The following is a 17724-nucleotide window of genomic DNA, read 5'->3' as shown; positions in this document are numbered from 1 at the left end:
ACTTTATGAATATCATATTTTAAAATATTATTTTAAAACAAAAGTGTTACTGGTTCCCATATAATGTGTGAGATGTCTGTCTTTTTCAAAGGTTGTTGTAACGCACTATACGATATTTTGTCCATGCTCTCTTTTGTCGTCTGGAGCGTTTCTTATACGATATACTGTCATCGCCGCTTCATAATCTTGTTTGACATTAAAACACAAGTTGCCTTTAACATCTTATGGTTGGTTTTGTTTTTAAAGTAAAGATTAAAATCTCAGTTGGTGCCTTATTAGCGTTGCTATGAAGTTAAATATCATTACGTTGCTCCGTCCGTGAATTTGACGTCATTTTTGCAACACAAAATTTATGCACCTTCGTTGCCTATAATCGTCGTTAACAAGTTGTTTATTTGCGTATGACGTTATATTTTTCACTAAATATTATGTAATAGTATCTTGTTATGTCACAAAATTAAAACGAGAGTTTGCATTAAAATTACAACTTTTAACAACTATAGCTATCGTCATGAAATCAAAGTGCTCCGTGATTCGTTGATCATGTTGCCATGGTGATCAGCGCTTTGCGAATATTACTTTTATCATGTTTTTTTAATTTAGAAATATGTAGCAGATAAATACTTTAGCAAAATATTCAATCATCATATTGATATGACTGCTTATAATAATTGTATAGCCTTGTCTTCGAACTTTCCGGACAGCCCTCGTATTTGGGACTGCACATAAATAAACTTAACATGCCAGGAACAATTGTTCCATGGCTGAATTTAAAGACCATGGTCATTTTCTTGTCAATACTATCATGATTGTCTTGAACGCTAGGAAGCCGCAATCAGGAACAATTAGTAATGTAAACAGGTAGTGGAAATGATTTGCGCATGTACAATGTGACATCCCTCATTTGATTTGTATTGACAGATTCGTCTTTGTGGCTCCAAAACCACAAAGGGATTTAAATTAGACAATTTGTACTATCTAGACCGCTGCTGTTGATGTTTCTAAAATTTATAGCTTAACTATTGCAAAGAATAATTTTTCAAAACTTTGCAATAATTTTATATTCGGACACAAATATTTATTATCATATGCAAAATTATAAAATCCAGCATAAATAAGATACTTAAATTAATCAAGTACATACCTTGAACTGAATGTGTACGCTATAACACAATGTCATATAGACTAGTTTCATTTCGTGCAGAAAAGGTGTATTTGGAGATTTCCCTTGCCTCGTGCCTTACAATATATCGATCAACACACAGCTGTTCTTACTTTGTTTGATACTGACCATACTTAAATTAATTAAATGAGAATAATAAGCATTCTTCAAAACTAGTTAGTCTGAAGCAACGATAATCTTAAAAAAGTGTTTTAAGCATTGCAATGCTGCTAAAGCTCACATAAATCTCTCATGTAACTGAATATATTGTATTACAATTTTAATAAGTCATTAGCATTCACTTGTATTAGTAGAAAACAATTGATATATTTGCAATAAATAGTTAATAATTACTCTTGTCAATCCAATGGCATATTTAATTGCGGAATAAAGCATAAACAGTTAAATATATTACCATTAAATACCTGCGAATCAATCCATATAAACATCGAAGCAGTTGAAAATAATTAATAAACGTCACCGTTCACGATAATCATAGAATATCGACATTAAACAAGATTATTTCACGAGCTCTTTTTAGAATTATTTTGCATGTAACTTTCGCTTTCGCTTTCAGGATCACAGCTCAGACAAAAACTCATTAAAAACAACATTCATTAAACGAAGCCTTCAATTTCTACTTGTCCATTGGAAAATATGCATAGTAATTATTGAAAACATCCCATATTATAAACCAAATGTACTAGTGTGAAACACTAAAAGAAACAGGATGGCTTGACATTCTTGTACGTAAGTTTATCATTTCAGTAAACATGTACTAAGATATGTACAAATACTGTTAAGCATTATTGACCTGATACTGATTAATTATAGGGAACAGTTTTATAAGTTTATGACAATGTACAAATTTAAATATATTTTTAATGACAGTATCGTTCTCGATACTTTAATACATAATAACAGACCAATGGCCTTATTGTAAGAATTATGACATAGTAATTGTAAGGTTGCAAGTTCAAAATTTAAACAAACTGTTCAGATGTTTTGACTTACTTTTTTAATCATATGCAGTAGTGGTGGATAAATTATATGTTCAATTTATGGTGCCTTTTTATTTCATAAATTTTATGTATACATATTTATGCAATTTTTCATAAATTCTATATGTAAAGTAGTGCAATGGCCGATTGGCATGTACAGAAACATAGTATTCAAGTTTCGCAATATATAATAATAATAAAGAAAATATATAAAAGCAATGTTTCGTTAACCTACAACATTTAATTTGAAACTGACATTCTTGACTCATTGTCCATGGAGGGTAAAAAGGCAAGTGTTGTGTCAGTAACATAAATATATATTATTCATACATACCGATATGCCATACTTTAAAATCCGTTAGATTTACTTCGGCCGACAAAATATCGTTGAATATATATAAATGACTCAGGTAATGCATTTTAAAGTCAATGTCGTACATACACTGCAAAATTGCAATGTATGCTTTACAAAATGACGTACATTGTATATATATATATATATTGTAAACGTGTATGTCGATCACGTACACCCAGCCCGTAGACCCAATAGATGTTAAATAAATAGTACATTTTGGTAAGTGCTTTACAAATACGTATAGGACATATTTTTTACGTTCGTGTTTGGTTAACGCTTAACATCAAGAGGATGTAATGTTTATGCTTGGTAATTTGTGTAAACACTTTACAAACAGAAAAGACATCGTTCATGCAAGGTAAACACTTACACTTGCATTAATGAGATAAAGTAAAATATATTATCAGGTTGGTGACAGGTCATATGTTCATTTATAAGCGGTTGCTTGTTTACCATACTCCTTTATTACCTTTAACAATTAACAAAATTTGCAGCCGCCGCATAAATAAACGATATATCATTTACGTGTAGTAAAATCAACCTCACACAAACTTTGAACTATATTTATATAATTCAAACAAAGAAACACTACATATAGCCACTTTAAAAGTATTCCCCATAACTACAAAACTAAAGAAATATTGGAAAACCTTTATGTTCGCATATGAAGCTAGATAAATGATAACATTCATGATCGTTGAATCCAACTCGATTTTTATCATCTCTGTAAAATATAAGACAATCTTCATTGCCGTCGTCATTCGGTTCTCCAGAAATCCACCAATTACGTCTGCAACATGCTGATCCATCAACCCACTTGAACTGACCTTCAATATAAAGATCTGAGGCCCCAAGCCAAAATCCTTCCCCTGTAGTGAATAAACGTGACATTAAACATAAGAGAACGATAGAACGATCTGCATCGTTAGTTGCAAAATTCTCATATATAGAGGATATTGAATGAGTGTAAGTTCAATACTGAATTTATTGCACGAGGTGAATAAAATTATATTATGCGAGCCTCTGGCGAGCATAATATTATTTTATTTAACGAGTGCAATACATTCAGTAATGTAATGAACTTACAGGAATTTAATATTCTATTTATCACATACCAAAAATAAAGACCGTTTAAAATAAAATAAGAGTCAATTTTCATTGACGCGCCTATAGTATAACGCTAACATTTAGCGCTCTTTACACTATGTTTGTATAACGCTAATGACGTCACGTCAAAATATATACACGGCCGTGCAATACCATATTTACGGAGTCACAAAATCGGCACGGGTGTGTGATAAAAAACTCTAGTAAACATAATCATAATGTGGACCATTAGATTCTGTTAAATTTACAATGATATTTGATATATTTATTACGTTTTGCTTGTGGAATATATCTTTTTATATCATTGTAGAGCCTCAATATTTACTGTACATTCAGTTCGTGCGTGCTGCAACTTTACACACGAAAAACCATCACGAATATACAATTTTAAACACATTCTTGAAAGGAAAAGTTATTTTCAAATTCAGCCTACAATGTATTTACTCATGTATACTTAAGGTATGGCTTGATCAATACCTTTAGTTTGTGAAATGCGTCGTTCTATATCATAGAAGACATCATCGTTCCTTACAACTAGTAAGTCATTTCCCTTGATGCTTCTGCACCATGAACGTGCATTTTCCCAATTCGCTTGATTGTAATGAAAACTGTAACAAGTACCGCCATGAGCAATTACTCCATTCGGACATATTAAGTTTGCTGAAATGTAAAATAAAATGTTTCAAAGTAATGAATAAATCGTAATTTTATCGTGGATGTCAGATGCCATTTTAGAAATAAATCTCTATATGTTTGTTTGTTTGTTGTTTAAATATTTAAATACATGTAACGAAACAGAGACCAAGCTAAAGCATTGTAGTCTACGAGTCGGTTAAACTTAAAACACTTTTGGGACAACAGCCCTCGTCAATCGCCGGTTAATGCAATGTACTACTTTTCCAGTAAGAAGTACTGCTTTTGATAACCAGAATTTAAGACGACGTTGCCGAAGTGCGTACGTGACTTTGTTAGCTATTTAAATTAATATGAAAACAAGCTGTCAAATTGTTTGATATTAATGATAATTCTTCTGCATACAATTGTAAAGAAAGAAATAATAAATAATGTTTTACCGTAATATTCTCGAAACAAAAATATTAAAAGGCCAAAAAAGTAAAAGTATTCCATTGTTTTCATCTAGAACTAAAGGTTACGAAATGAATTGATTTAACCAAGTCATCTTGCATATCCTTTTAAAATGTACGTTATAAAATGCAATACTTCCCGATCAAGATAAAACTTTTTTGAAAGCAAAGATTGTAAATACAAAATAACGACGCGGCATTATTGTATAAAATAATTCAAGTATGCTGTAAAGCACTTACAACAAAGCTGAATGCTAATGTTTGATATGATGATTTGACGTTTGACAAAATTACATAATAAATTTAAAAAAAATGTCTTTTATAACTGGAGAGGAAAATATATCTATCTTAATCGATGTCACCGTGGAATTTTATCTTATACTGATACATATTTTTTTTTACCCGCGACAACTTGATAAATATTATTCTTGGATTTGTTTTCTTTAATGCTTTAATTTTTGTTTAATTTATCGTTTATGTTGACTTGTTTTTTTTTGTGTGTTTTTTTTTTTCGTATTTTTATCAGCCGTGTAACTTATACTATTTATTATTGTGTTTCTAAATGTTTTACGGTAATTGATCGTTATTATTTTGGTTATATCAAAGATTACATATCTTTACAAATTAAATGTTTACGAAAAATACGTTAATCAAACAGTGACTGTTATGAGCTGTTTTATTAAATATATATACGCTCTTCCCTATTTAAAAATATCAAGGTTTTGTTAAGCTTTTTTAATGGTGTTGTAATTTGTATCAGTCACACATAAAACATTAACTTTGTATTATTAAAAAGCTTGGCAAGGAAACTATTTGACCATGGTTTGTTCTAAGATGTTTGTCAATTCAAGTGTGTTGTAAACAACTTGGTTTCGTATCTAATTTTATTTCTTGATTTTGCTACAATTTGAACCTGAATGCTGGTTTTTTTAATAACGATATACAATGAATGTATGTGATTGAGACTTTTCAAAAGACAAAATATTAGGATATATAGAGTACAAAAGGTTAGGGTGAGGGGTAGCTTAACCCTTACTCTAGACAAACTTTACGATTATATTACTACACGTGTCTTGTTAAAGTGAATTGGTCTATAACGAAAGATCTGTAAATCACAAACAATAAATAATTTCTTTGATAGATTTTCATACAAAAGTACAAGTCGCGGAGAATTTGTATATGGATGTTGTTGTCAAGTACAAGATACATGATCAAATATTGCATAAATTTAAAAATCAGATAATAAATTATTCTAGAACAAAATATTATTCATCCTATAAATGTTCATACTAAATCACTTAGAACTTTATCCACATTTTTAAAATTAATATAGCATAAGAATATCTCCATGATACATTTCTCGTTTTTCATTAATATATGAAATACAATGTACTTATGGTTCTAGACCAATCCACTTTAATATTTTCTTTAAATACAAATACAACAGTGTAGGCATGTAAGCAGTGTGCAATTCATTTTAAGTCGATACAATTACATATATATACATCTTAGTATCGTTTGTGAGCGCAAGCACACTCTTATTCTGATCACTATATCATTATTTGCAATCTTATATATTTCTATTTGTATTAATTTTGGCAGCATGGATAAAAGATGCGAATACTCGTACTCGTATATTTTCTGGAAACACATATGCTCATTTAGTTAGCGGGTTTTATCTTTTTATAAGTTTCCTGTATTTTTACATACATTCAAGGATAAATCATTATAGTTCTTTTTCCTGACCTAACAGAAAAATGAACCTACAACGTGATTACAATTTCATTTATTTTTAGGGCAAAACTTTCCTTTTTTCGTCTTATGGTCCTCTCATTTGAAATAGTAAATTAAGATTATTCTTCAGCCAAAAGATGATAGTTGCTTATAAGAATCTATCTTGTTTATAAGTATCTACAAAACACTTAATAAAAAGAATATGAAACTATTTATAGAAAGGATTTATGTAACAAAACCTTAAAATCTTATCTTACTTCGCATCATTTAGAATCTAGAAAATATTATATATATACAAAAACACATATTTTCAAAAAATGCTTTATCAGACAACATGTATTATATTTACATTTTTTCATTTTATGTCAATATATATGATTTAAATGACCCCCCCCCCCCCAAAAAAAAAAAGAAAAAAGAAAAAAAAAGAAAAGAAATCAACTAAAATCAAAAACAAGAAAAACATCATATCAACTAAATACAACCAATGAATCCTGATCTATTAAGATCATCACAATAAAATGCAACGAAGTTAGATTTCTATTTTAAATTTTATTTCTAAAACAATTTGATAAGCTGATTTATCATTCATGATCAAATAATACTTTCTTAAACGTATATAATAATAAAATAAAATTAAAACTTTCTGTTGACTTTAAACTTTTGTGAAACAAACCAGAAGACATAACGTTTTGTCAATCATTACTAAATCGATTTATACACAAACTATTATGAAATATATTTCCTTTCAGATTTGCTCTTTGGCGCATTCTTGACTATAGCGATGCATTAAACGATGCAAAATTACATTTGACTTTTTCCCCAAACATTGAGTAGTTTATTTTAGTTTATTTTAAGTGGATTTTTATAAGTAGGAAGGGATTGTCAGGTAACGGTTTCACTGAGCATGAAAGTAGATATCAAGTACAAAATGTGGTTTCCATTACTTGAATATTATTAAATATGAAAGTCGTCTTTGTGGTCAATTCAAATGTATAAAACCCAAAACCGGATATGCAATGCTAAGACCGCAAGTGTTTCTTAAATATTATGCACAACTATGGCAAAGAATAATTATTTGAAACTTTGCAATAATATTATATTCGGACACATGTATGATCAAAAGCAAACGTTTAGAATGAAGCACAAATAAGATACTTTATTAAATGTAAACAAATTAATCAAGTACATACCTTGAACTGAATGTGTACGTGATAACAAAATGCCATATACAATTGACAGTTTTATTCATTTCCTAATTCCTAAAAACGGAAGTATCGTTTTGTCCACGTTCAATAGTGTTTATAGTTACAGTATGTCCTTAGTTATAAGCTTATCCTTTTTAGTTTACAGGTCAGACAAAGATTAATTAAAACCAATATTATAATCTAAACTAATTTCAAATTTATTTTCATTTCTCATATGAGAGGAAACCGATAACTTTGTTTGTTTGTTTTATGTTACGCCTTTTCCCAACAGTATTTCAGTCATATAGGCGGGGTAGTATCCTAACCATCGTTCCTAGAGAGTTACACCAGACTACCTTCCTCCGTGCTAAACTACCAAAGCATCTCCCGGGGATTGAACCAACGCCAGAGAGGTTACTGGATTAGAAGTCATCCACTCTAACCACTCGACCACGGAGGCGGTCTTATCCGATAACTATGATAGTTCTTAAAAGAATATGTATTAATGAAAAGGAGATATCACTTTAGACATTCTATTTCCACTTTCTTAAATTTTATTTTCTATTTAACATAAAAATAGCAGTTTACTTTTTATTCTTTCGTTAGTGTTTGTAATTTTTGACGATTTACCAAACTTTGATTTATTTTAAATGATTATATATAGTATCGTTCTTGATACTTTACTTTATAATTACGGACCGATGGCCTAGTGTTATAAATATGATGACATAGCAATCGTGAAGTTGCAAGTTCAAATCTGGGACAAACTTTTTTTAAGATATTTTTTACCAATTATTTTTAATCATATGCTGCATGCAGTTTAAGTAAATTAATCATATGTTTAATTTAATTTATCATTTTTTTAATTTCATAAATGTGACATATACATTTTTATTATGTAATCTATAAATAGCTTCGAAATGCCTTTCCCTGATTGGCTAACAAGCAACTTTTTGTAAAAAATAACAGGTCAATATCAGAGTATATTCACTGTTTTTTTCCTAAAAAAAGATTTTCAGAGTATATTCACCGGTTTTTCTTCTAAAAATAGATTTTCTGGAAATCCCTAAAAGACGCGAGACTTTGACATGACGTCACGCCAAGTTTGTTGTTATTATTCTGAAAAAAACGTTGAGTGGGGTGTACATAAGAGTCAAATAAGTCTATTTTAGTTACCATTTTTCATTTTTAAGAACAATAGGGATTAGCATGCCAATGGAAAGGGCCAAATTATAGAAACAGTAGACAAGCTGAAAAATAATGATTTCCGTTGTATGTGATAAGCCATATAAAAGCTATTTATAAATTATATAATAAAACAGATATGTACTTTTTAGCTGTTGAATATGATGTGATATGTACTGAAAAATTAATATTGACCTCGGCTATCGCCTCGGTCAATATTAATTTTTTCAGTACATATCACATCATATTCAACAGCTAAAAAGTCCATATTTGTATAATATTTAATTGTTCATAATTTCAATATGTAAAGACGTACAATGGCCTTTTTGCATGTACTAAAACATAGTAGTAAAGTATCGCAAAATATAATAAAAAAAGAAAACAAAAAACAAAAAAGGTTTTTCATCAGGATTCGAACCTACAACCTTCAATTTGAAACTGACAGTCTTAACTACTTGTCACTGAGGGTGGGGGTGGATTGGGAGGTGGCAAGTGTTGTTTTAGTAACATAAATATAAGATACATAAACCATGCATACCGTTATGCCTTACTTTAAAAATCCGTAGTATTTACTTCAAAATCCGATAATTTCCGACAAAAGATCGTTGAATATTTAAATGTCTCAGGTCAATATTGCCTAACAATGTATATTTAAGTCAAGGTCGAAAATACACTACGAAATAGCAATGTACACTATACATAATGACATATCTTGTCGATCACCGACACTGAGCCCGTAGACACAATACCACAATACAAAAATACAATTTTGGTAAGTGCCGAATATGTTTAGAACATAACGTTTGTATTTTGTTTATGCTTTACATTGACCTTTACCATCAAATCAATCCTTTCTGATATTTTTGTAAATTATACACATATCATACAGGATCTTTAACCTCTAGTAAAAGTCAATCTCACAAAAAACAACAACAAAAAAAAAACAACAATTCATATAATACGAACAAAGTAAATACTACATATAACCTCTCCAAAGGCATTCCCCTAACTACAAAAAATATATAATAAACACTGGAAAACCTTTATGTTCGCATATGAAGCCAGATGTATGTTCACAATCAATATCATTGAATCCTACTTGATTATCAATATTCCTGCAAAATGTAAGACAATTTTCATCTTTTGGGCCATTTTCATTCGGTTCTCCAGGAGTCCACAAAGAATATTTGCAACATGTTGATCCATCCACCCACCTAAACTGACCTTCAACAGATTTATCTGAGGCCCCAAGCCACAATCCGGCCCCTGTCGAGAATAAATGGAAAACAGACATTAGATAATTCGAAAAACACAACGGAGTGTTTACCAAGAACGACTGTGAAATCTGCTTTTCAAATTTTCAAATTAAACAGTAATAAATATTATTTTATCATGATACGAGTATTATATTATATAAGTAATGTTTCAAATATAATCTTTCAAGTAACAAAATGAATTAAAATATCAAAGTGCGGACATATTTTGAACAACAGAAAATTTATAAAAATATATTTGTCTGTCAGTGAAGGATCATTCGTGACTTTTTAAGACACGATAACAGTCTTGTGATTTTGGAATAAATTGTTGACAAACCTTTTAATTTTCCTGTCAAAAGATTAATAAATTGCGCAATAATAAACATGGAAGTGACCATTATATTTTGGGATATATATGGCGCATGAGGTTTATAGCTAAACATTCATTAACAAGAAGTATCTGTAATAAATTACTCGGCAAAAGTACAAGTGGTTAACCTGCATATGTTAGTTCTTAGTTTTTCATGCAATGTCATATAGAAAAGTATGCACTTGCTGAACAATGACATGTATGCTTGCATAACAATGACATAATAATTTATTGTAGGGTTATTAATCTTGAAAAATGGAATGCTTTAAGATGTATGTGTTTCTAAACGAACCAGTTGTGTTTTGGTACGTGATAAATAAATGTTATAAATATGCAAAATTATATGAAAAATTATAAACATTATATATCAACTGAACACATCAATAATCATTTAATATATTAGCCACTTATTGAACATCATAAACTAAGCGTACATGATAAGTTTTGATATTATTATCGTTATTTTGAACAAAATTTAAAACTTTTTTTGTAAAATAATCTAAGTTCTTGTTCACTAGAAAATGTAATAAGAACTGAGTGCAGTGCAAAATGTTTTGTGGGAGTAAGTATTGTTAAACAGAAATTAAATATCTGAGAAATTTAACTGGAAATTTAACGAACTATCCTGTACATTTAATTTTATAATGGCAATTACTTTGGTTAACATTTAAGTTTAGAACTATCTTAGAATGACAAGAACAATCCTTTACATTTTATCTTAGAATGACCAATGAGATTCCCAGATTTCATTTTGTAATTTAAAAATGAACAACGAAAAATCTTCTTTATATTCAGTTCTTCCCTGTAAATTGTACAGGAAGTACAATTTGGCCGGAAAACGGTATGTCACAAATATAACCATATAACATGTATACAGGAATTTTATACATAATTATACAATATATTAGAACAGTATTGAATAAAAAGACAAACAGTTTTTTTACTATCAAATTCGACATGTTTTGCCAAAAAAATATAACTATCTCTGTTGTACCTTTTTTCGCATTATTTTAGCTGCTAAAATGTTTAGTTAAGTATACAGATTTTCATTGGTACGTTTACATACACTTAAACACAACTTATATTTATTTATAAAATCACGTGTACCGAAAAAATTGAGTCGGTGACCCCCTATTTTTTTTAGTTATTTTGACTAAGTATACATTTTAAAGGACGTTTAAAGAAAAAAAATCAAATATTTATTTCAGGAATTTTTTAATAAGTCGATTTAAAGCCGAAAATTGCGGCTAAACTGAACGTCAAATTTTACATAAAATTGACAATTTTCTTTCCATTTCTCAAACAATTTTCGGCGTAAAACAATAAATTTTATTTCTGCTTAAAGGAAAAAATAATTTTCTTCGAATGCTGTAGGATTTAAGATATTTTGTCCGCCAATGGCGTTGAAATACCCGTAAAAGTTGTCAAGGATACGCAACGACGTCATGTTCAAAAACGGGCTTTGATGGTCAACTTTGACGTCATGTGTACAAATATTGGCTGAAACTATTGAAATAAAATCAACGAAATCCAATCAGAAATATGGTCAATGTTATGCATGCCAATTTTCAAGACGCTTCTCGAAAGTTCGCAAAGTGTCGCGTTCTACCTTTTAAACAACGTAAAGAACGTGAAAGTATAGCTGTTTCATATCTAAGAAAAAAAGCATTTATAATTTATTCTAGTTCACGTACGTATCAAATTGATTTACTAGATAAATGTTAATTTTGTTTTATTATTTTTTTAATTTGTTTTCAGAAAACACTTTTATATTACATACAAAATAAAAAAAGGAATTTTGTATTTGCATGATTGAGCTAATATCTGTTCAAATTAATGGGTAAAATGAATATGTGAACGATAATGTCTTACTCTTAAAATTACTATGATATTAAAGATCAAATACTTTCGGTTTCTGGAACGTTCCGTTTTATATCATTGTAGACAACATCGTTCCTATAACGAGTAAGTCACTTCCCTTCGTTTTCCTGCACCATGAACGTGCATTACTCCAAGTATCTTGATCGTAATGGAAACTATAACAAGTATTGCCCACAGGGTTTATCCAATCGGACAAACTAATTTTGCTGAAATAAAAAATAATGTGTAAGAGTAATGAATTATCCAGGATAAAATGAGTGTCTTTAGATAAAAACTAAGTTTTATAATTTTATTACTTTTTATAGTTGACATCGTTAGTGTCCTGTGTCCTGTTAAATTGAAACTATCAAAAATACGAGTATATCGTACAGAATAATTGATTGGAACTATAAGTATCCTTTTTTTAATAATTAAATTTAATTTAACAAGATATGTGTTTGTTTGTATGTGGCATATCAAGTATCTTATCTAATCAAACACCATCGTAACCGAATGCTAGCGAAGACATGTATTTTTGAATCGTTTTCTGTAGAATGTTTGTAACAATTTAGTTAAACATGCATTAATCTTCTAGATATTAATATTTTAATCTGATAGAAAGTATGAGACCATTTGAAGGGTAGTATTTTTGTCTGTCTATCGTAATTATTTGTATTTTGTACAAGTCTGAAAATAAAGTTTCTGTTCCGTAATTATTTGCTACAATCTGTTTGAATCTAACGCACGAGTAACTGTTTAAACTACTTGCATCAATCATTTTAGCCCAGCATATATTTCGGAAGGCTTTGTTTCCATAACATTTTAATCAACAGAACAGAAACCAATTGAAATCACAAATCATTGAAATACAATGTTGTGCAAACGCCATCATCCACCGATAAATGCAATTTACTCTCTGGATCACTATGATTAGAATGTAGTAAATACGACGTTGCCGAAGTGTTGTATGTGATTGATTTATAGAGAAAATGTTAGCTAAATATTAGAATTATATAAGCAAGCTAACATATGTTAAATTATGTAATCATGTTTATTCTAGCACATATAAAATAAATAAACATATATAATATTTTACCATAAAATTCTGGAAACAAAAATAACAAAATGCCCAAAAAGCAAAAATATTCTATTATTTTGAATAAGAACTGAAAACTAAAATGACAAGTTAAAAATTGAAATGTTTTAACCAAGTCAGCTCTTGTAAGTGTTGATGCATAAATTATAAAATGCAATACTTCCTGATCAAGATAAAATGTTATTTTTTCATATTCATTGACTTTAAAGGCCTATCAAGCTTTAAAAAATGTTATTATTTTTATGTGTCGAAAGCGTTTTACTTTTGGACTCATGTTAAATTTTTTTTAAAGAAATATTTGCTTGCCATATAATTGAGTAATCTTCAGCGTCGTTTGAGTTTTGCAGTTAGTATAGCTATATTTGAGCCGTGTCATGACAAAACCAACATAATGGGTTTACGACCAGCATGGATCCAGACCAGCGCAGGCTTCAATGACCATGATTTGACAAGTGGCTAATGATATCATAAATTCGATAACATAACTGGAGAGGAAAACATATTATATCTCCATTCATGCTTTCGTAAGATTGAATCTTGTATTCATACACATTTCTATCATGCCATGTCACTACATGTTAAATATTTTCATGAAAGCATAGATCATAATAATTTGTTGCAAAGTTTCCTAATGTATAGATTTAAGTTCTTTGTTACAATTTTTGGAAACATCAAGGGATAAAAATCATAACAAATGTCTAAAACACCCCCACCTTAAATCAATCAAACAGTTGCGGTCAAGGAGCGTGTTTTATTTAAACTTGTATTCTTTTCTCTGCTTAAAGGCCATATTATTTTGCCTTAGAAATACTTTTATTTTTGTCTCTCAAAAGCTTTTTAATTTGTTATTCATTTATGGTATCCAAAATAATTACTTATTGACTAATTATTTCCACCATCTTTTTCACCTTTTTAATGTTTTTTGGCATTATGTACACTTTGGTGAATTTGTATTATTTTGTATGGCCGTCAAAATACTACATTGTTTTTATTTTGCTACTATCTGACAAATTATTTCACATAAATCACTACTTTCGTCAGGTTTCAAACAATTTTCATACTCTTAAACCATTTTTAAAACATAAAAAAATACAGTTACCCCCCCCCCCCCTAAAAAAGTAAAAATTTATTTGTTTAGACATAATGTGCCTATTCAAATTGATTTTTTTTGTTTCGATTGAATCAACTGAATATCATATGTTTCTTTGCATGTAATCATTTAGAACATAATCATATAATAAGATTAAACGGTTATATTTTCAACCCATGTCATATCTAATCAGTTGATTTAACTTTCAATTAATCATATCAGTTAACGATACTGCTGATAAGGGTAGATAATTGTATGTAGTTCATATGCAAAATATGGTGCAAAATTTAAGTATGTGAATAAATATTTAATAATTTTGCACTTTAGTAAGATTATATTAGTAAGACATATTACTGCATGCTCGAGAGGTTCTTGACGGGTTTTTGTTTCAGTTGAAATTTAAAAAAAGAACGCATATTAAAATTGCAAACATGGTAAATAGATTACCGAACGAGTGTTAAATATAATAAGATTTATCTGGCTCGTCACGATAAATTGTGTACTATCAGACACAAGCACGGTATTCTCTATATATTTTGTTTAATACAACTTTTGGATAACAAATTCAACGTAAAGTTTGAAGTTAAGTAATTATTACTGAGCTGAATAAAATTTAACCAGTTCCTGGATATCAAATTTCGGATGATGACTTGTATGAAAATTGTATATTCGAATATATTCGAACATGGCAAACAGAAGATTTAAATTTTTTACCATCCCTTGTAAAACATATCAGAGTTGTACAAATATCTTTTTCCAAATATGGTGCAAGATCCTCGAAATTATTTTTTGCATTAGCAAACGACAAAAAATATTGGTAGTTTGTCAGCGCCTGATATTTTCCTTTGTCAAGTTAAGTTAATAAATCATTTGTTAACAATTAACTTACACAATATGTGATATTTATCACATATCAAATAACTAGCGATAAAGAATTGTAAAAGAATTGCTTTACAACTTTGTATGAAATTGTGTGATAATGTTTTATACATTTCCAGAATACAAAAGAAAAACTTGAATTACCAAAATATCTTGCCAACCCGAACTCTGTACAAACTCCCATTCTAACTATTCGGTTTCAATGGTGCCGTGCCTTTAGTAACATTTCCCATGTAATCTGCGTTGTGAATAATAACGTCCGCAGAGTAATTTGAAAACATCTGGTATTCAAGTGCAGAAAAAGGTTTGGCTTTACTTTGATAAATGAAATGTTGTGAGGACTAACTTTAAAGTTGGCCCTTCCTTGATTGTAAATTCTAAAAAACACTTTCTCCTCTATCGATTTATAATTCTAATAGATTTACATAACATTTAGAAACAATCATGAAACATTGTATTGATCTGAAAGCAAAATATTAGTGTAATACTATCCACAAGGATATATTAAGATCTAAATAAACTTAATATCTGATGTCTTTAAAGTCAGATGAAACATTATAAATACTTTAATATTTAATTATCATAAACAATAAAAACGTAATTGCTAAACTTACCCAAATCATTTCTTGCAGTTTAAAATACGACTTCACCCACAGCATAAATAAGAACATAGCGTAACTTTGTTTTAACTTTCCATTGTCCAGAGTCTGAATCAACATTTCACGAAAATGTCGAAACACATCAATGACAAAAACTTGTATTCGTAAAGATGGAAACTTAACCATTTTGAATGGTTAAACCTTTTACTATAAAATAACACGCACATAGCAATCGCAATAGGACTTGAAGTGTGTACATGTGCGGAATTCAATTGTAACATTTTTATTTAAAAAAACGTGCTGGAAGCACTAGTAGGCCGGTAGTAATTCACATTTTGGAGAAAGTTCAAAACGACAATGATACACTGAAACATATCTAAGGTGACAAACAGTTTGTTCACTGATGAAGGTTGATGAGTGTTGGCAATAATAATCATAACATCTTACTTGACTGTTTAACTTTGAACCTCAACTTGCAAGTAGAAGCTATTTAGATCCATTACGATAATTCTCTCCGCCTTAGATCTTTAAATTTTATTAAACTACCTTTACTACTAAAAGCTTTCAAACGCTCAAATGAAAAGAGTCTTTCTTATATCAAACCTATTTACATCCCGTTACGGGGGCGTCCGTGGCTCAGTGGTAAAGTTTGTTGAATTTAACATTAAAGGTTTGAGCCACGCAAGTGTATTCGGATCATTTTATGTGAGCTATCCGGCTAGTTTACGGACTATTTGTGTTTACTTAGATGCCCGTGTGAGATAATACACAAATTGGTCCAACAGTAAAGCTGGAAATTCGCCATATGACCTATTCTGTGTTGGTGCACCCCAAACAAAAGGTGGGGGAAAAGCATAAGCAAACAAAGAAAAAAGAAAACAAATAAAACGAAAACAACAACAAAAACATCCCATTACTGTTAGAAGCGTTTTTCCGTTCGTTACAGCAAAAAGCTTTTTTTCATTTCAATTAATGCTCGCGAGTCCTGTAAGTTACTAGAAATAATATCTTCACTAAAGCCATTTCTTCTTCTTACTTCTAAAAAGTATTAGTAACACTTACTACTTACATTTATTTACATCTACATACGGCTTTAAACTTTTACATTGTATCAGCTTTTTTACATAAGTACGACTGTTCAACTCATGTGCCAGCTGATGTTCGTAAAAAAGCACGGAAAGACAACTTTCTCGACAAGTCGCCATGTAGCCATTTCAGAGTCGGATTGAGCTTAATCCTCAGCACGAAAATGATCTATTAACAACCCTCACTACTGAAAGTATTGTACCTCCGTTAATAAAAATAAAGTATATTTTAATAAAGTAGGTAACTTCTATTTCACGCAAACGAAACTTTACCTTCTGCCTCACAAATATATCCTAATTTGCTACCACAATCTTCATTATTTAAACCAGTTCCATGATCGGTTTTCCAGAACATGACATAATGTTCATTTCTTAAATTGTTTGGCTCCCCTGGTACCCAATACGGTTGAAAATAATTGCTACCATCCAACCAGTGAAATGACCCGCTATGTAACTTTGCGCCAATCCAAAATCTGTACCCTTTAATCAAATTTAACCTTGGAAAAATATTGAAAAAAAAACTCGAACCTAATTTTATCAATGTTAAAATTGAATTCAAAATGTGTTTAATGGAACTGACATCACGAAAAATGAGTGAAGTTAAATGTTAAAATACTGACCATAATACAAAATTCCCTTATTTCAGTAAATAAGTATATTTGTAATCATAAGA

The 17724-nt window shown here is 29.8% G+C and overlaps 1 protein-coding gene across 2 annotated transcripts in view; it reads right to left on the bottom strand.

Moving 5' to 3' along the window:
- The window catches only part of LOC132713433 (uncharacterized), a 68087-nt gene that overhangs the window by 42501 nt on the left and 7862 nt on the right, over positions 1–17724 (bottom strand). The window contains exon 2 of one of the 2 annotated variants that reach the window (XM_060696035.1): positions 17325–17531. The exons of the other annotated variant lie outside the window; for it this stretch is intronic. Coding sequence (XP_060552018.1) covers positions 17325–17531 — 207 coding nt within the window. The remainder of the gene's footprint in view (positions 1–17324; positions 17532–17724) is intronic. 2 annotated transcript variants of the gene reach the window in all.

The sequence above is a fragment of the Ruditapes philippinarum genome, unplaced genomic scaffold, assembly GCF_026571515.1.
Source record: "Ruditapes philippinarum isolate M1 unplaced genomic scaffold, ASM2657151v2 ctg332_1_1_1_1, whole genome shotgun sequence".
Classification (NCBI taxonomy): domain Eukaryota; kingdom Metazoa; phylum Mollusca; class Bivalvia; order Venerida; family Veneridae; genus Ruditapes; species Ruditapes philippinarum.
This window is presented reverse-complemented; position numbering and strand designations above follow the sequence as displayed.